At 55.6% G+C, this 19,360-nt stretch overlaps 1 protein-coding gene across 4 annotated transcripts in view; it reads right to left on the reverse strand.

Annotated features, from left to right (window-relative positions):
• Positions 1 to 19,360, reverse strand: part of HAUS7 (HAUS augmin like complex subunit 7) — a 50,723-nt gene that overhangs the window by 8,534 nt on the left and 22,829 nt on the right. Inside the window, exons 1-9 of one of the 4 annotated variants that reach the window (XM_055267755.2) lie at positions 17,100 to 17,268; positions 15,793 to 15,908; positions 11,649 to 11,716; positions 9,280 to 9,341; positions 4,107 to 4,198; positions 3,484 to 3,642; positions 3,261 to 3,360; positions 2,542 to 2,766; positions 1,423 to 1,537 (exon numbers count right to left, since the gene is read on the reverse strand). In XM_055267755.2, coding sequence (XP_055123730.1) covers positions 1,423 to 1,537; positions 2,542 to 2,766; positions 3,261 to 3,360; positions 3,484 to 3,642; positions 4,107 to 4,198; positions 9,280 to 9,341; positions 11,649 to 11,716; positions 15,793 to 15,908; positions 17,100 to 17,207 — 1,045 coding nt within the window. In that variant the 5' untranslated portion in view covers positions 17,208 to 17,268. Of the gene's footprint in view, positions 1 to 507; positions 1,538 to 2,541; positions 2,767 to 3,260; positions 3,361 to 3,483; positions 3,643 to 4,106; positions 4,199 to 9,279; positions 9,342 to 11,648; positions 11,717 to 15,792; positions 15,909 to 16,005; positions 16,365 to 17,099; positions 17,269 to 19,360 lie in introns of those variants that run through there. The other 3 variants (XM_063634374.1, XM_063634373.1, XM_063634375.1) reach the window with 3 other exon arrangements.

The raw sequence follows: 19,360 nt of genomic DNA on the forward strand, positions 1-19,360 counted from the left end.
AGAAAAATACGTTCACACAAAAGACTTACAATGTACATAGCCAAAAACTAGAAACCCACATCTACCAACTACAACAAAATGTGGTATATCCACACAATCAAATATTATTCAACGATGAGAAGGAACGAACTACACGGATAACCCTTACAAAACTTTATGCTCAGTGAAAGATATCAGTCACAAAAGGCCACACATTGTTATTCCATTTATAGGAAATGTCCAGCACAGGCAAATCCATAGAGACAGACAGCGTCTCTACGACAGTGGTTGCCAGGAGTTGAGGCTAGGGAGGGATGGGAAACGGCTGCTAATCATATGGGGTTTCTTCTGGGGGTGATAAAAATGTTCTGGACTCAGATAGTGATGAGAGGATGGTTACACAACTCTGTGAATATCCTAAAGACCATGAAATTGTACACTTTTAAAAGGGTAACTTTTATGTTATATGAATTTGAATTCAGTAGAGCTGTTATTTAAAAAATAAATTACAAGAGGTAGAAAACTGGCTTTACCTTCTTTCTTTGGGTTTATTTTGCTGTTTATTTTCTAGTCCCCTGAAACGTGGTATTAGTGCAGGGATAGCAAAAAAAAAAAAAAAAAAAAGGAATAGAACGGAACAGAGGAGAACCCAGAAACCCACACATAACGTATGGATACTTAATAATTACCAAGAGTGATGGTATTGTAGATCAATGAGAGAAAGAGCGATTTCCAGTCAATGGTGCTGTGACAAATGTGTATCCATATAGGATACGAGGAAACTGGATCACTGGATCCCCACCTCACTCCATATGCAAAAATCAACTCTGGGAAGATGGCCCTCATTATAAGCATTTTCCCATTTTCCTTAACTTTTTTTTTTTTTTTTAAGACAGGGTCTGGCTGTCACCCAGGCTGGAGTACTGTGGCGTGACCTCAGCTCACTGCAACTTCCCTCTCGTGGGCTCAAGTGATCCTCCCACCTCAGCCTCTCAAGTAGCTGAGATTGCAGGTACACGCCACCATGCCCAGCTAGTTTCTGTATTTTAGTAGAAACGTGGTTTTGCCATGTTGCCCAGGCTGATCTCTATGCTCAAAGTGGTTCATCCTCCTCTGCTTCCCAAAGTGCTGGGATTACAGGCATGAGCCACTGCGCCTGGCCCAAGTTACATTTTTAATTGTCAAATACTATTCCATTCAGGCATTTGCTATCATTTGCTTCACATTTTCTATTATTGAGTTATCTCAGTTTTCTACGACGAGTGTTTTCATTTGATAATCCACTGAAAGTATTTTTTCAAGTGAAGGAAAACATGCATTAGAAAATGAAAAACAAAAGAAGGGGCTGGTCCCCAAATGCTCCTCCAGGGCTAGTGGAGCCCAGAAAAGGGAGCCCGCGTGTGGAGCAGCCCCAGGCAGAGGGCCAGGTGGGCAGCCACGTACCTAGACTCGTGACGGAGCTGCTGCCGCCCCAGCAGATCTGCTCGCCTTGCTGCTTCTTCACGGTCTCCACGGCTTTCGCAGAGGTGTCAGCAACTGCCACGACCACTTGCAGCAGCTGGGGAGGGAGGGAGAGAGCAAGCGAGTGAGCAGGCACTAAATGCCGCTGGTCTCACCTAGCGATGTCATCTCCTGCTTCCCACCCCCGTTCACACTGATCAGGTGGCACTCACCCGAAAGACAGCCAAGGGTGAAGGACAAAACTCCCAGCGGGGAAGTCACCAATCAGAGTTCTCAGACCTAAGTCCCCTCTTCCTGGCCCAGTGGGGATGCTACACTCTCATGTCGCTCTGGCAACCCTCGATGCCTAGGGACATGCCAGGCAGCACTGCGTGTCCTCCCAGCCCCAGCAGTTGGCAAGGGGGGAAAATAAATGTCCCAAGAAAAATGGACAGGAGAGGGCTGTGGCCTCAGCATCCCTGATCGAGGAGTCTCACAGGACCAGCCAGTCAGAGGTTGGAAGGCTTGGAGCCTCTCGGTTGAAAAACCAAAATAAACATCACGGAATCCTTGAGCCAAGGGCAGAGTTGCGCATATGGCAACTGTAGTCATCACAACTAGAGCCGGCTTTTTAGGTGGAACAACGAAACAAGCAAACAGTGACGAGCCCACTTCCTTGCAGCCCATTCCTTGCCCAGCAGGCTCGTGGGCAGACAGGCAGGCGTTTGTCTGCCTGTCTGGCCCAGTTCTTGGTCATACACAAGAAGGAATGGACCTTGCTATTTTGGAGCGTAACGTGAAAACAGTGAGGCCAACACAGGGACGGCACCTGGAGGCTGGGACACGCAGGACCCCACACCGGATCTGGGCCTAGCTAGTGCCCGCTGAGGTGGGCAGGTCCACAGACCAGAAGCAGCACCTCCCCAGCCCACTGAGGGGCCTAGAGCGCTGCCACGCCACTGGCCCACAGGGAGCCCAGCCCAGCACCTCCGAGCCCTTGGTCCCGCCCTGTGGTCCCTTGTCAGGGGCTGCTGAGGCCCCTGAGCCCAAGCAGGATACAAGCTCTCAGTCTGAGTGAACAGGGGAGGGGGCGGCTAGAGGGGAGGGGAAGGGCACCCTTACTTGGCTGTAGGAAGTCAGATTCTGGTGCGTGGCCTGGATGATGGGGCCGCACGGGTGGAGGTCAGGGCCTGGGCGCTGGCAGCACTCGCCCAGCTCGTCGTCGTAGACTTGGAGAAAAGCCAAGATTAGCTGGTGGAAGTCGGAGGTGACCAGACGCAGCTTCTGGTCTACGGTGCTGACGTTGGCTGCGCCCGCAGCAGCCCCTTGCTCGTGCTGTGCAAAGTACTGCAAAGCCAGAGGCAGAGTCCCTTGAGGCTGCCCTGCCCGCCAGCCAGGCTGCCACCAGCCCTCACCTCAGACACTGCAGTCAGGTCGAGGAAGAAAGCTTTCAGAAACGGAGACAGGGAAGCTGTACCAAGCAACTCAGGCCAGAGCAAGACCTTCCGGCTCCCAGCCTCAGCCCCATCACTCACTCTCCTGTGGGCCCCGGTCTCCTCCGCAATCAAACAGAGGCCAGGCCAAGGGCTGCCAGGAGGACCACATGCAGCAAGGCACATGGCAACGTGCTCAGGCGTGGGCACCGCCCAATACCTGAGGCTGATCCCTTCCCCCAGCCACGGGACCCGCCTCTCACCTCCCCACGGACTGAGCACCACGGTATTCTAGAACATGTCAGGCCTGGTGCACAAGCAACCTCGCTTAAGCCTCACGTGCTGAGGGAGGTGACAAAGCAGGGCCTTGCCTCCAAGCAACCCCCTCCCAGGAGCTAGCACCCTTACCTCCGTTCTAAGCGCGTGCAACTTGGCAGCACTCCCCTGCAGCTGCCTGGCAAGCTCCACCAGCTTCTCCTCCTCTTTGGACTTGGCAGAGGCGCTGGCCCTGCAGGGAGAGAAAGCCTTGCAACTCACCGCTGCCAGGGGTGTCTGCAGTAACAGAACCAAATGGCCTGGGGCTGGGACAGGAGGCCAAGGTGCTGCCGCTGAGGCCTCCAGGAGCACGTACCACTGCCAGTCATCACTCTGCTTGTTGAGGAGGGGCTGCATGTCCAGGGGCCACGGGTTGCACTCTGGATTCAGGAGCATCTGCAGGTGGGGGCTGGAGAAGAGCTCCCCCAGCAAGGCCTCGTTCTTCTCCCTAGTGTCCTCGAAGTGCTCCATCAGGCTGCAAAAGCAGCCCCCAGGGCCACACCGTCACAGGCTACAGCACTGGCCCAGCAGGCCCTCAGCCCCACAGGGAAGGCCCCAGAAGCACATCGGGGCCAGGCACAGAGGCCAGGACAAGCCCCACCACGCAGAATCCTGCCCCACCTGTCTGCCCTGGCCCCTCCATTTTTGCCCGCCTACCTACCCACCCACGGAGCACCCTAGGTGCTCACCCTCCTCTGTGCCTGGCCCGTCTGCTCTGAGCCCCACATCCCACCTTCACACTCACCCCCAGGGCCTTGGGCAACAGCCGCCCCTTGCCCGTACGCTGCCCGGCCCCTGAATGGCCAGCCAGATCCCCAAGGGGGGTGTCCCACCCAGCCAGCATCAGAAGAGGAGTGACACCCCAGCCCCTATCAGCTCCAGAACTAGGACCAAGAGAAGCCCGTCAATACTGCCCACCTGGGCCATCCACACCTTTACCTCGAGCAACTGGAGCACCCAATGGTCAGGCTCCGGATGGCATCGAGCAACTGGTCCATGAAGTGTAGCTGCTTCTGGGCGCAGGCACAGCCCTGGGCAAGGAAGACCACAGGCATTCACTGGCTCCATCTAAGCCAGGCCAAGGCCAGCTGTCCCCAGTGCCCCTGCCCCCACATGCCACCCATGCCAGGAGCCAGTGAAAGGAGGGGCCTGGCCCATCAATGACCCTGTGCCTGCCCGGCAATGTCTTGGACTAGCAAGTGCTCCCTGCCTGGTCCCCGCCTTGGGCTGTAATGATGCTGGGACCACACGCCGGAACGGGCTGAGCACTGCAGAAACATATGGGAGCGTATGTGTCTGTCATGCAGCCGACAGCATGGCTTGCTGGGTGGGTGGGCAGCACACAGCAGGGCCTGCTGTGACAGAACACAGCCCACAGGGACACCTCCAGGACAAGGCCTGTTCTCCTCCAAGGATCGCCGTCCCAGCTGGGAACAGATAAAGCCGACGGGCTGGGGCTGAGAGGTGGCCTGCTTTCCAGCCAGGGGACTGGCGTTCCAGCCCGGAAGGCCCAGGTTCCAGGAGCAGCAGCTCCTGGGGGGCTGAATTAGTCCCCCACTCGCCGGAAAGGTGAGTTCTGAGATACCCATGGGAGCCACCCAGCCAGGAGCTCAAGGCTTCCGGAAGCACAGCTCTTTCCTCCTTCCAGAAAAGGAAAGAGGATTGTTGAGGAGCCCCAGGACCTGAGAGGCTACGCCCGCTCCACAAAGCCCCCAGCCAGGCCCACTTCTTGGGCTCTGAACATCCTAACCACGTCAAAAGGGTCAACTCCATGGGGTGTGAAATGCCACCAGGAGTGCCTTGGCCCTTTCACTATGGCCTGTGCCTTCAGTGCCAACTTGTCACACAAATGCTCCTTGGGGGGCTTGGTGAAGCTGCCAGAGCAGCTGGCTGAGCCAGTCTGTTCTGGTGCATTCCTCAGAAGAGTGTGTGGCAGGCGGGGGCCATGATAAGGTAAAATTGGCAACACTGTCAATAGCATAGAGCCTGGGCATCGCCATGACATCCAACTGAGGCAGATTCAGGAGCACAGGTGCGAGAAGCTCAGGGCACCCAGGACAGGGGCGATGGCACTGGGAGGTCTCACTGCCTGCATGGTGGTGCTGACCACAATCATGTGCTCCAAGGTGATCTGGGGGCAGCGGGCTGTCACGTCCTCACAGCACTGACCTGGCCTATCTAGATGCTGCACAGCAATGGAATCATACACTACCAAGCATGAGGCTGGCGAGGACCACGCGTGTCCTAGCACAGATCAGTAGTTGATTTCCTTTTTATTGCTAGTTGGTTCATACATTCACCAGCTGATGGACATTTGGGCTCTTTCCACTTTCGGGCTATTAAGAATAACACTTCTACGGATGCTCAGGTAGACGATTTTGTGTGCATGTATATTTTCACTTCTCCTGGGTGGACAGCTGGGAGTGGAACTGCTGGGTCACGGGGTAACTGTGTTGACATCTTGCAGGAACTGCCAGACTTTTCCATAACAGCTGCACCATTTTATATTCCTACAGCAATGCAGGAGGGTTCCAATCTCTACCTATCCTCCAGCCTCGGCCTCCCAAAGTGCTTGGATTACAGGCATGAGCCACCAGGCCCGGCCTCCTTTTCTTGTTTGATTCTAGCCATCCTAGTGTGTGTGAAGTGGCATCTCATGGTGGTCTGGCCATCTTTGCATGTCCTTCTTGGCCATTTGTTCATCTTCTTTGGAGAAACGTCTATTCAGACACTTTGTCCATTTTTGAACTGGGTTTTCTGTCTTTCTTATTGAGTTGTAAGGGTTGCTAATAGATTCGGGATACAAGTCCCTCATCAGTCATGTGACAACTATTTACCGCCCTTCTGTACGTTTTTCTGTTTATTCACTTTCTTCATGGCGTCCTTTGGTGGACCAAAGTGTTTCATTTTAATGAAGTCCAATTGATCTGTTTTTTCTTTTGTCGCTTATGTTTTTAGTGTCAAATTGATGATTTTATAAAACATCACTATGAACACCTGGATTTGGGCGTACGTGAAGGGTGCCTGTCTACTGCAGCCCCTGTGCTTACGAGGCTCCCACTGGCCCCTCTCTGACTATTGCTAGTTGGCTCCTGAGTCCCTCGGATGTGACCCAAGTCTTGGGTGACTGCTGCTCTCTGTGTTTCCGCCTGCATTACAGCCGGGGTGTCATTGTTCTAGGCATTTTCAGGGCACAAGATAAGGAAATACATATATATTCCTTAACGTAAAAATATATTAGGAGGACGGGCACAGTGGCTCACGCTGTCATCCCAGCACTTTGGGAGGCTAAAGTGGGAGGATCGCCTGAGCCCAGGAGTTCGAGCCCAGCTTGGGCAACATGGCAAGACCTCGTCTCTACAAAAATTTTAAAAATTAGCTGAGTGTGGTGGCGCACGCCTGTGACTCCAGCTACTCAGAGGGCTGAGGTGGGAGGATCGCTTGAAGCCCGGGGGCTCATGCTGATATTCCCAATTAAAACTCAGGGCTACAAGGGTTGACCCTACCTAATGATCTGAAATCTGTATCTCCTTTCTCCCTCCTCCAACTCCCAGGTCTCAATAATGCCAATGGAATTCTCCAATTCCTTTGATTGTTTATCCATAATAAGGAATGCAAAACTGCTACGTGCCACTGCAACATGGACAAACCTTGAAAACCTTGTGCTCAGTGAGGAAGCCAGGCACCAAAGGCCACATATTCCAGCATTCCACTCCAATGACATACAGACAGATGGTAACTCAGTGGCTGCCAAGGCCTGTGGGGAATGGGGAGTGGCTACTCAGTGGTTCGGGGTCTTTTGGGGGTGATGAAAATGTTGTGGAACTGGATAGAGGTGGTGGTCATACAACATTGTGAATGTACTAAAGACCACTAAATTGTATGCTTTAACGCGGCTTAAAAATTGAGGACGAAGTTTCAGTTTGGGAAGATGAACAAGTTCTGCGGCTGGATGGTGGTGATGGCTGCGCAGCACCGTGAATGTGCTTATGCCCCTGGACCGGACACTTAAAAATGGTGAACGTGGTACAATTTAGGTGATGTGTATTTTACCATAATTTTTTAAATTTAAAAAAAAAAAAAAAGAAGCGAGCTCCCACACGGCCTGTTAGGAAATTGTTTTTCATGGCTGACATGGTAGATTTTACGTAAAGTGCATTTTACCACAATGCCAATGTGGAAATATAAAGCAAGCGCAGTGCTCCCGCGGCTGGGCAGAATGCATGGGGCAGGTGCTCGCAGGCTCTGAGAAGCAAATGTCAGCAGGTGGGTCAGGGAGGAACACCAGGATTCCGAGTTCTCCTGCAGACTGGCAGGGAGCTGGCCGTGCCACCACCATCACAGAAGTGGGTAGTTTATGTCTGGAGGACAGAAAAAGGGAGACCCAGGGAACTAGAAAGTATCCAAGAGACAGTGGAGAGGAAACAGCTCAAGAAAGTGACCCCACAAATCTGTTTACAATGCCTGGGCTCAGACCCACCTGTGCACAAGTGGATCTGATCTTGGTGAGCCCAGCAAAGTCTCCCAGGCTCACCACTGGGTGGCGCACACACAGAGGGGACCCGAAGAGCCATGCAAAGGCTGCAGAAACAGAGCTGATGCTGGAAGGAATGGCAGGCAAGAGGCGGGAGGCGGCTGAACTTGCTGCTTAAACCTAAGCAGGTCAAGTGCCTGCTAAAGCGCATATATTTATACAAATATAAATTGCGTGGAGAATACATTTTCCCAGAGCCAAAGTAATAGGCAAAATGTCCAGAGAACTACTTGGCACATGAAGAACCACGGACTCTCAACCACAGGAAAGAAGACTCACTGGATATGGACTTTGGGTGACAATGTGTCCATGCTGGTTCATGGACTGTGACAAAGGAGCCACCGTGTGCAGGGTGTCCACAGCGGGAGAGGCTGTGTATGTGTGGGGCAGGGGGCCTGTGGAGACCCTCTGTGCTTTCTGCTCAATTTTGCTGTGAACCTAAAACTACCCTAAATTATTAAGTCTACTAATTAAGAAAAAACAAAACAAAACAAAACAAAAAAACCTCACTGGACAAGTGACCCAATTAAAAAGTGGGCAAAGGACAAGAATATGGAAATTTTTCCAAAGCGTATACAGAAATGGCCAACAAGCTCGCAAAAAGACACTCCGTATCATTGGTCATGGGGAAATGCAAATCAAAACCGTATGAGATACCACCCCACACCAAGCAGGGTGGCTAGAATCAACAAGACGGATGCCAGCAAGTGCCAGCGAGGACGAGGAGAAACTGGAGCTCTCCCGCACTGCTGCTGGAAAAGGAAGATGGTGCCACCGCACTGGAAAACAGTTTGGTGGCTCCTCAAAAAGTTAAGCACAGAGTGACCCTGTGACCCAGCAATTCCACTCCCAGCTATACACCCAAGAGGACAGAAAACACGTGTTCAACCAGCCAATGTACAGCTCACATGGATTCACCGACGTCTTATGTCTCCCTAAATTGTAGAAAACCAAGCTGTAGCCCAACCACCTTGCGCACATGTTCTCAGGACCTCCTGGGGCTATGTCATAGGCCATTGGTCACATGAATAAATCTCTTCAGATATAAAAAAAAGAAAACGTGTTCAGTCAAAAATCATATGCAAGAATGTTTATAGTAGCGTTACTCATAATCATCGAGGGAAAACAATTATTTCAAAATTTAGAAATGATAAGGTGGGTGCTGGAGTTTCTTTGACCTACCACAGGGTAGATGAGGGACCTCAGGAGAAACTCTCAGGCCACAAGGGCTTGGGAGCCAGGCGCCGGGATGAATGAAGAATGAAGTCATCAACCAAGGACAGGACACTCTCCATCCCATTGGTCATCAGAAGCCAGAGATCTGCCCCTACCTGCACGGCTGCCCTCTCCCCTGCGCCCCAGGGACAACCAGGTTCTACCCAAGAGAATCCCAGCAGTTCTGGCCCCAGGGATGCCTAGAAAAGCAGCCTGCCGGGGCACCCAGCCGGCCCCAGGGCCTGAGGAACCTCAAAGGCACTAGGGGAGGAAAATCCTCCCACCTCAGCCAGCACCATGAGGTTCCCTGTCCAGGGCAGAAAGCATGCGTGTCGTCTGCAGGGCAGACAGGGGCCCTCTTACCTTGAGGAGCTCCTGGTCATCCAGCGCACACAGCATCAGCTCATGGCCCAGCTTCGTCATTTCTGTTGAAACACAAAGAGCCCATCATGGCAGGCACCTGCCCAGACAGCAGGGGACAGCACACACCCAGGAAGCCCAGCACCCACAGACTGGACTGGGTACAGGAGACCAGGGTGGGCCAGGAGAAAGGCACCCAGGTGCCAGCGCTGCCTCTTGCTGAGTGGCCCCACCCCTCTCTGGGCATCAGCTTCCTCGTCTGAAAATTAGGAGTTGTACCCAATGCTCTCCCAGGTATGGGGTCACTCACCCTGGCTTTGAGCAGAAGCCAGCAGCTGCTTGAGGAGTGGACAGGGGTCAGGGAACCTCTACAGTGCACTGTGTACCACTCTCTCCAAGACCTCACAAGGCCAAAGCAAATGGAATCACCACTCCCATCTGGCCACGTCCTAAAGGACCTTCGTGCCATCATCTGCTATCACCCTGCCAGCAGCCCTGGGGGTGGCAGGCCTTGTTCCATTTCATGCATGGGGAACCTGGCGCCGTGCACACTGCAGACCATCCAGCCACATCTGCCAGGGTGCCCAGGGCATTTTCTGAGTAACTTGGAGCCAGAAAGCCTAGGGCCGATGCCAGACCTGTCCCTCCACCTAGCCCTGGAGGGTTTGTTGCAAGAAGTAAGCAGAGAGTCTGTGGGGAAGCACTCAGTAACCCCAGAACCACCACACAAATGCCAACTGCACGCCTAGGCAAGCCTGTTCCACCACTGCCCTTAACCCCACATCCTCAAGTCCTCCCTGACCCCTCTCTTCCTCTCAGCGAGTCCAGCCAACTCTATAAATCCACATCTGGCCAGTGCTGCCTCCTGCACTGCCTCTCCAAACTTTCACCTGGACCACTCACTGCAAGAGCCCCAGGCCTTTCTCCCTGCCTCTTCCCCGGGCGCCCTGTTCCCAGCACAGTGGGCCAGGGGTGTCGTTACAGCCAAGAGCAGAACTCGGCCTTCCTCGGAGTCAAAGCCCACGTCCTTCCGTGGCCCACATGGCCTGGCCTGATCTGGCCCGTCCCCTCCCAACCTCACTCCTTGCCCTGCCCTGCACTCCAGCCACACCAGCCTCCTTGTTGTGCCTCCAAGCTGCCAGGCACAGCCCACCTGGGGCCCTGTGCACATGCTCTTCCTCTCCACACATGCTGCGCTGGCTTCCTCCCCTCCTGCCGTCTTATGTCAAGACAGCACCACCCTTCCCCCAAGCCCTGCAGGACCCTCAGCCCTCAGCTGGCTGTTCCCAGTGCTTCTCGCTGGCAGGTGCATGGACAATTCTCCCACCCTCTGGCCCTGTCTCTCCCGGCTAGCATGCAAGCGCCACGAGGGCAGTGGAACTCACTGCTGCACCCCAGCACCAGAGACAGCGCCTTGCATGTGGTGGGTGCTCCTTACCCATTTGTCGGATGAATTCCTGAACTATCCTCACACCCTACTGGTCCTGGTCTCTCCCACCTGCCCTCTGACAAGCCTGATACTCAGTATATTCCCATGAGGTAGGCAAGGCTGCGTTTCATCCCCACTTGACAGGAGAGGAAACAGGCTGGGAATGGCGGCGTCAGGGCTAAGGCTGGGCTGGGTCGGGTCGCACGTGTTGGTGTGGGTCAGAGAATCTGGAATGTACCAGACACGGCAGCTCCAGGGAGAAGGGCAATGCCTCTGTGTGGCCCAGGCCAGCCCACCGGCTGCTCTAAAACAACACCTCATTCTTCTGGCCCACCTCAGCACAGGAAGAACTGGCCCCAGATAACTCATGTGGCAATGCCAGCTGGGGCACGGATCAGGACTCCAGGGTCCAACTTATCTACCCTGGAGCGGCCAGAACAGACACAGGCCCATGAAAAATTTGACCTTTGACATTCCACCAGCTTCTAGAGACAGCATCATGAGGGTGATACGTTAGCCACCGACTTGGGGACTGTAGTTTTGCTCACCTTTATCTAACGTTCATTACCAGGTTAAGTACAGTTTCTACCAAGAAATGATGGAAAGGAGGTTATAAGGCAAGCTCCGTTGGAAGCAGTCGCCCCTAGAAATGCCACCTGTAGACAGCATGTCACACACTGACACAGGGAGACGGAACCACTGCTGGCATCGCCAAGAATCTCTGTCTCTGGCCACCCACGCTGCAGGGACTCATGTGCTCTAGGTCCCTGCGAGAGGAATTCTCCCACCTGCCATGTCTAGGGAAGGGTGGGGTTCAAGAAGGCTCTAGCAACATCCACACAACGTGCACCACCTAAAAGAAAACGTCGGTCCAATGGAACAAACACCACCACTCCATAAGGAGGCTGTGAACAAGCTCAGAATGGACCAAGATTCCACCTACCTTGGATCTTCACCTCTGTTGGGACCCCTTTCAGTGAGCTGAACCTGTCCTGCAGTGAGGGCCAGATCCTGCAGGGAAATAGCAGAGCTGGTCAGGCCGGAGACAGCCAGAGAATCCCCCTGGGCCCTCTATACGCGCTGGAAAAAGTGAATTCCTGTGCATGTGCTCAATGCCATTGAACAGCTCACTTTAAAATGGTTACTTCTGTGTCACGTGGATTTCATTTCCATTAATTATCAGGGAAAGAATATTCCAGGAAGTTTACCTCGGAAATGTGAATCTGGATACTGAAATGAAAACTCTTCTCCAGACCAAAAAAAACAACAAAACAAACAAAAAAGAGCAGCAGAGGCAGAGAGGGAAGCCGCCAGCACTCGGGGCTCTTTCTCGAAATGGTGGAGCGGGTAGGTTCTGAGGGCTGGCCCCGGGCTCCTGGCACCCTCCCCGGCCTCACCTGGGCCGGCATCAACTGCTCCAGGGTGGACAACTTTCTTCCCACCCGGCCCTCTGCAGGAAAGCCTTGTGAGGCCTGCTTTCAGCCACGTGGGGGCTCCTCCTGCAACACAGTCTGTGGTCACAATCGAGGCTCATCGCCTCGGGCATGGTGAAGGCTTGACCTTGACTGCAGCACACAGGGGCTGCTCAGAAGCATGTCACCTTAAAAGCCATCTGGTGGGCAAAACCAGATCCGCCTGCACAGCGCATGGAAGGCAGGAAGTCCCACAACACCCAGACATGCGCCACAGGTGACACACGCCTCAGCCCTCCACTGGGTCTCCTCCTTCAGGGGAGCACAGCCCAAGCACTGCATCCCCAGTCCCGAGCCCCATGCCCCAAGCCTGGTATGACACTAAGGCCCAGAAACATCACTCCGGCCGCCGGGGCCACAGGCTCTTACCAGGGAGCCCCAGGCGCCTGCCACCACAGCAGCCTTTCATAAACAAGAAGGAGTCGCTTTCCAGGCTGCCAGAGCCTGGCTATACCTCACCATTGCCATCACTCTAGGAGCCTGCTGACTCATGTGGTGGGAAAGGACTGGTAGCTGTTCCCTGGAGAGGCCACACTTGCCCCAAAACTACATCAGAGATCAGGCTGGGCTTGGCTGCCTCCACAGCACCACCCACCTCTGTGACTTATTAAGACAACCGCGGGTTCTGCACAAGCAGGGTTGGGGAAGGAAGGGGAAGGCCAGCAGGCTGGGCTCTGCCAGCGGGGTTGCCGAGAACGTCTCTGAGCACAAGGCTCAGAGGCGCAGAGGGCACTCACCCAGCACTGCGCAAGGCCGGGCACAGTAAACCCTGAACACACTCAAAATCCACGCTGCAGAAGCCCCAGCAGCCAGACTCAGTAAGGGCTGTCATTCAAGTCACCGCACCGTCACAGCAGAGGGTAGAGCAGGAACAGAAAATACTGGAGGCCTTGGAGACCCCAAGGAAACCCACAAGGCCTTGACCTCCACAATCCAGGGGGCTCCAACACTAGGTGCAGCCTCCAGGTTCTATGGGGAGGAGAGGAAAAGGCGGCCCTAAGTGGGGCTGACAGGGTGCGGTCACGTACAAAGAAAGGCAACGGGAAATTCCCAGAAACTCCCATCCGCTTCTCCTGTAGGACCCTCAAAAGGCCCAAGGAATTCTTGCCAACCTGAAATCAGACAAGGTCATCATATGCTCCCTGGCAGCTTTTTCAAAGGATTCGGTTTCTGGTACTTACAGAAGTACTACAGGTTGAACATCCCTAATCTGAAAATCTGAAATGCTCCAAAATCCTAAACTTTTTGATCGCGGATATGACGCTCAGAGGAAATGCTCACTGGAGCATTTGAGATTTCGGATTTCCAGGTTAGGGACACCCAACCAGTATAATGCAAATATTCCAAAATCCGAAGAAATCAAAATCTGAAACACTTCTGGCCCCCAAACATTTTGGATACGGGACACTCAACCTGTAGAAGCATCTGAGGGGCGTCGCTTTGGCCTCCTACCCATCCCTCTCTGGCCAGATGAACCCAGTTCCCCGAGTGCCCCCAGCTTCCACCTGAGTCAGGCAAATCTGCACCCCCTCCCACAAGAGCCTCCTCCTGGGAGCTCACTCAAGACCCTCACACTCCAGCCAGCCATCTCCAGTCCTGCCTCACCTCCCAGCCTCCCAGGTTCCCAGGCCAGGGGCTGGTCCCGCCAGGGCCGGTAGTGGCTGCCAGACAAGCCATCTGCCACTCAGCGCAGGGCTCCTTCTGTCTTTCCCTGGGGTATTGGTCTCCCTGCCTGCAGCCACTGCCCTCCAAATCCATCTGCCACAGAGCACCCTCATTCGCCTTACCAAAATGCCAATCTCAGCATGTCACTCCCCAGGTCCCACGCCTGCCCTGCCCAGAACATAAAGCTCAAAGGCCTTGGCACAGCATGCAAGGCCCTGAGGGAGCTGCCCTGAGCTGCCATTCCAGCTGCTGCTGCCCAGCTCTCTCTCCCACACCTCAACTCCCTGCTCCTGTCCAAACGAGCACCCCGCTGTTACCATCCCCCCTCCCAGATCAAATGCCACCTCCTCCCTGCCAACATCCATGGCACCCAGCTCAGACTGCAGTGCTGTGCTGCATTTCTGCCGAACCCCAGGACTTGTACCCACTAAATACCCAGCTCCTGAGGACACCCAGTCACGCCTGCAGCACGTGGAATGGCACACAGGTGCAGCCTAGAGAACCCCCCGACTACATGGCCACACCATGCTGTGGCTCCCATACTAAAGAGCCAGAAATGATAGCAGGCCAAGAGTGCACCCACAGGTTGAGGGCTCCAGCAGGGGCAGGGTGTGCTCAAAAGGCTGTGGGCATCCAGAGGGAAGCGGAATACATTCTGCCCTGGGAACAGGAAACATTTTAAAAGGAGACGGGACGTGTGAGTTGGGTCTTTGTGGGCTGTATAGGAGTATGTACGACATGCAGAGACTAGAAGGGCATTTCCAGGAGGGGGAACAATGTGAGCAAGAGCAAAAGGTTATGAAGCGAGGAGCTGGTGTGCTGAGCCCTGGGCAGAGGCCTGAGGAAGGGCCTAGAAGGCAGAGGCAGGGCCTAGAAGGCAGAGGCAGGGCCTAGAAGGCAGAGGCAGGAGACGCCTCTGGAATGGCAAGGGCTCAAACACAAAAACGCCTCCTCCTTCCTCTGGGGGCCTGTATCCAGCTGGGCGTCCTGCTGATGTCCCTGGTCCTGGCGGGCCAGACCGGCTGGATACAGGTTGGCACCCCACTGCTCTACTGCCAGACTCCCGCCCAGGCCCCTTCCTCAAGCAGCAGGGGTAGGCAGGCCGCAGGCTGAGGAGGGGGAGGCCCAGGCCTGGACTCTCGAGAGGCTCCTGTACCAACAGGCCACAGCTGTTCCTGAGCACGCCCTGGGCGCACCCAATCCCACAGGAGCCTGTGCTCTGGGGGAGGCGGGCCAAGCCTTCTCCACTCACAGCTGTGAGGCAGTGAGACAGACCCTCAGCTCAGGGACTACGTCACCAGGGGAACGATGTCTGCCCCGGGCATGGGACGCTCTGGATCATTTCCTCTGCCATCACTCAGGAAGCCACCCTGTCACCATGGGCTTCGTAGGGTGTCAGGCACACACCATGCTACACCCTGGCCCAAACGCACGAGAGGACTGGGAAACGGGTCACGGCACAGAAGCTGACAAGAGGTGACACTGCATGAGGACCACTTGGCCAGCTGAGACCCAGCCAGGAGCCCACGCCCTGGCCCTGCTTGTCACTCCTCCACTAGGAGACGAGAGACAGTTCATGACTCCAGCCTGACCCTTGGCTTCCGGGTCTGAGAATGAAAGGACTGGAATGGAGCATTTCTCAGGTGCCTGCCAGTCCTGAACCTCCAAACTCGTAAGGCAAGGCAAACGCTGAGGCCAAGTTCAGCACTGCAGCAAAGGGGTGGCTGGACTAGCCCAGCACCACCAGGGGCCACTTTGCCCCCAGTTTGATCATGCCTGTCACCAGTACTCCTTACCTACACAGCTGTTATCACGGGGGTCCAGGCTAGGGGGTGGAGCCCTCTGGGAAGACAGCTACTCACAGTAACCACAAACCCCATCTTCCCCAGGTGGGGCTGGGTGGCGCCCACGCACACCCCAGGTGGGAAGAGGAAGAAACTGACGCATTACCGGGTATACATCCACTCGAGGATCTCCAAGCGGTACTTTGAGGGGCTGCACAGCAGTTCCTGAATTGTCTTTGGCTCTGTGATATACAGACCCTCGAGGAAGGGGCAGTTTAGGTCCTAAGCAAGGAAAAGGAAAGCAACATTCACTGAAAGTCCTAGTGTACATCATTTCATTTTATTTATTTATTTATTTATTTTTGAGATGGAGTCTCACTCTGTCGCCCAGCCTGGACGGAGTGCAGTGGCATGATCTCGGCTCACTGCAGCCTCCACCTCCTGGGTTCCAGCGATTCTCCTGCCTCAGCTCCCAGGGTAGCTGGGGGATTACAGGCATGCGCCACCACGCCCAGACAATTTTTGTATTTTTAATAGAGACGGAGTTTCACCATGTTGGCCAGGCTGGTGTCAAACTCCTGACCTCAGGTGATCTGCCCACCTCAGCCTCCCAAAGTGGTGGGATTACAGGCGTGGGCCACCGCGCCCAGCCCTCAGTGTAGATCTATCTGCAAGCTCCCAGGACCCTTTCCTTTACCCGCGTCCTGCCATCTTGCCAAGAGTTCAAGTTCCCCCATTCTTAACCCCACATCTCCCGCGGCATGCAGACCCCACCTCTTTCAAGTACTCCCACTCTGGGCTCTTGTGGCAGCAGGACCTAGGAGCAACGCCTGAGACTAAGACTTAAGAGAGAGTCCTAGGTTTCGGGACTGAGGGAAAGGGGAGAGGGAGAGGGACCACTGAGCCAGTCGTGGACAGGATGGGGGAGTGGCTGGGGGGAGGAGTGAGCGGGCCGAGGGGACCTGGGACAGCTCCCTGACCTCGTGGGCCAGCTTTCCCCACTGCTGCAGTGAGGGCTCTGTCCTGTGGGGCTGTAGAGGGCTGCTGGAGGCTATCACCCCTGGCACCTGACACCAACTGACACCAAGCCCTAGTCTCGCTGACTTGACAGAGTGGCACGAGGCTCTGCCCATCTGTCCCCCCAGACCCCGCAAGATCCCTAAGGCCAGGCCTGCGTCCTCTGTGTCTGCACTTGCTCCGAGCGCCCAGCGCGGGTACTGTAGTTTCACCGGCGGTGCTGGCCCCAACTACCAGGCACGGGCCGTGGAGACAGCAAGAGCGAAGGCCTGGGGCACCCCAAAGAGCAAAGATGAATGATCCACAAGCACCCCCTGCTGCGGGGGAACAGGGCGCAGCCGGAACCGGCGACGGTGGCCGCGTGGCGCCGCGGACTTCCGCAGCAAGCCCTCCCGGGCCTCGGGCAGGGCCCTCCCCGGTCCCTCGCCCTGGAGTGGCTTTCTGGGCCAGCAGCACCTTCAACTTCCCGAACACCTCCACAGCCGCCCTGAACACGCTGCTGTCGCCCTCGTCCTCTGAGTAGTCGTCGCCGCCGCGGCCGCAGCCACCGTCCTGCCCCGCCATGTTTCGCGCTCCGAGCCACGCCCCTCCCACGCCCTGGCCTCACTGGCCGGCAAGACCGCCAATCAAGCTCCAGCGTTCTTCCCGCCCACCCGCCTGCGCCCACCCTCTTCCCCACCGACCCTTCCCATTGGGCGGTGGCTCCGCCTGCGCGGGCCCCGGGCTCCCACCCCCGCCCCGGCACCACCCAGAGGCAGGACCACAGTGAAGCGGACGGGGCGGACACAGGGAAGAGGGCGGGGCGGACACCGGGAAGGGGCGGGACGAACAGGCCAAGCTGGCTCTGAGTCGCTGGCCTTGCTGGCGTCGCCCCTGCTGCCGGCCGGGAATGATGACGCGTCGAAGCGAGGCTCTTCCAGGAGGGGGCGCTCCTGCCTTGGTCGGGTTCTCCGGGGCCACCACCACTAAGGGGGACCCTGGTTCCCAGGAGGACCGAGGGGAGCCTTGGGTGCAGAATGGAACTGGGACCGAAGCGTTCCTCTCCCAGCGCGGGGCTCCGTCTTCTCTTCACCATGCTCACGCTATAGTTAGAGGGAAATTTCTTGTCACTCACCAGCTGTGTGCCTTTGAAGCAGTTACCTAACCTCTCTGTGCCTCTTTGCCCTCACCTAACGGAGCTAATGAGAGCACCTTACTCACTGGGTTGCTAATGAGGATGGCAGGCGGTAATAATTCCTATGGAATCCCTAGAACAGTGCCCGGCGCATGCGAAGCACCATGTAAATGCACACTATTATGATACATGCTGGGCCCTGCTCCCCTCACGGCTCCTGGGGCTACCTGTGGCTCCTTCCTATCCTGCCTACTTAACACATTTTTCTACATCCCTCAGGCCCCTCAAACTCAACGCGTCTGTAGTGAAATATGTCAGTCCCTCCTCCCCCCAGACCTGCAAAGCCCCCAGTTCACTGAATGCCCTTTACCCTGGGACCTGCTGATTGGGTAAGACAGGAAGGAGTTGGAGGGTGGCTTGTGCCCAGTAGCCAGGAGACAGCAGCAGGCAGCTGCCACTGTGCCCTCCTCTGTGCCCTACCCTGCCATCTCCTGGAGGGTGGGATCAGGGGGCAAGTCTAGAGTCAGGGAGACCCAGGGACCTGCTGGGAGGCAACTGCAGTCATCCAAGTGGCAGGAGGGGACTTCACTCTGTCCTGGGAGGAGGGAGCGGGCAGGAGTCCGGGGGTCACAGGAAGGAACCTCAGCCTGGAAGGCCCCGACACAGACCCAGTGAAGTGCCTCAAGGTCGCTCTCTACCCTTCCACGTGGCTGCTGCCTCAGGCCCTTCTGGTAGCTGAGGGCTGTCAGGGGCTTTGGGATTTTTTTTTTTTTTTTTTTTGAGCTTTTTTTTCCCCTCTTTTTTGTTTTTGTTTTTCTTTCTTTCTTTTTAGAAAATTTCATTTCAATCACAGCCCCAGCTCAGACATTCAAATTCTTGTGGGTTTTTCTGTGGATCTTTCCTAGGACTGGGGAATTTGGCGGAAGAAACCACGGCAGTGAGGCAGCCTCCCCCAACCCTCCCCATATCCTCTGCCCCTGAGGACCGGGAAGAAACCAGCTCCTGTGTACTCTGGAAGAAAATCTCCCTCCTCCACCCAGCTCCATGGAGCCAGTGTTCTAAACGGGCCTCCCCAACCTCAGCAGTTCAGTCTATGGGACCCTGAGGAACTGGCAGGGCCTTGAGAGGCGAAGATCATCTTGAGAGGTTATGGAGGCCATCCCCCTGCATGGTGAACCTGTTGGCCGCCCTCAGCCCATGGAGATGGTCGCTGAAGACTCAGCAGCAGGCTGCAGCTTCCCTGCCCACGCCACCCCACCACCCACCACCTGCCACCCACCACCTGCCACCGGAATCATAGCACCTCCCAGGCATGTTCCTCCGGAAAAGCTGGAGGCTGGGAAGGGAACAGAGAGGCTGCTGGGCCTCTCAGGAAGGGGGAAAGAAGGGGCCCAGTGGTAGAAGCTTCTGGAAATGTGGACTCAAGCTCAATGCAAGAAAGCAATCCTCCCAGAAAGCACTGTCTGAACACCAGCTGGCTGCCAGGAGAGGAAGGGAGCTCCCGGTCCTAGGAGGTCTACAAGCCCAGGGAGGTGGGTGGGCGGGGATGTGGAGGGTTGAGTCCTACCATAGGGGAGGGAGGGGGCACATCTCTAAGGGGCAT

The sequence above is a fragment of the Symphalangus syndactylus genome, chromosome X, assembly GCF_028878055.3.
Source record: "Symphalangus syndactylus isolate Jambi chromosome X, NHGRI_mSymSyn1-v2.1_pri, whole genome shotgun sequence".
In the NCBI taxonomy this organism is placed as follows: domain Eukaryota; kingdom Metazoa; phylum Chordata; class Mammalia; order Primates; family Hylobatidae; genus Symphalangus; species Symphalangus syndactylus.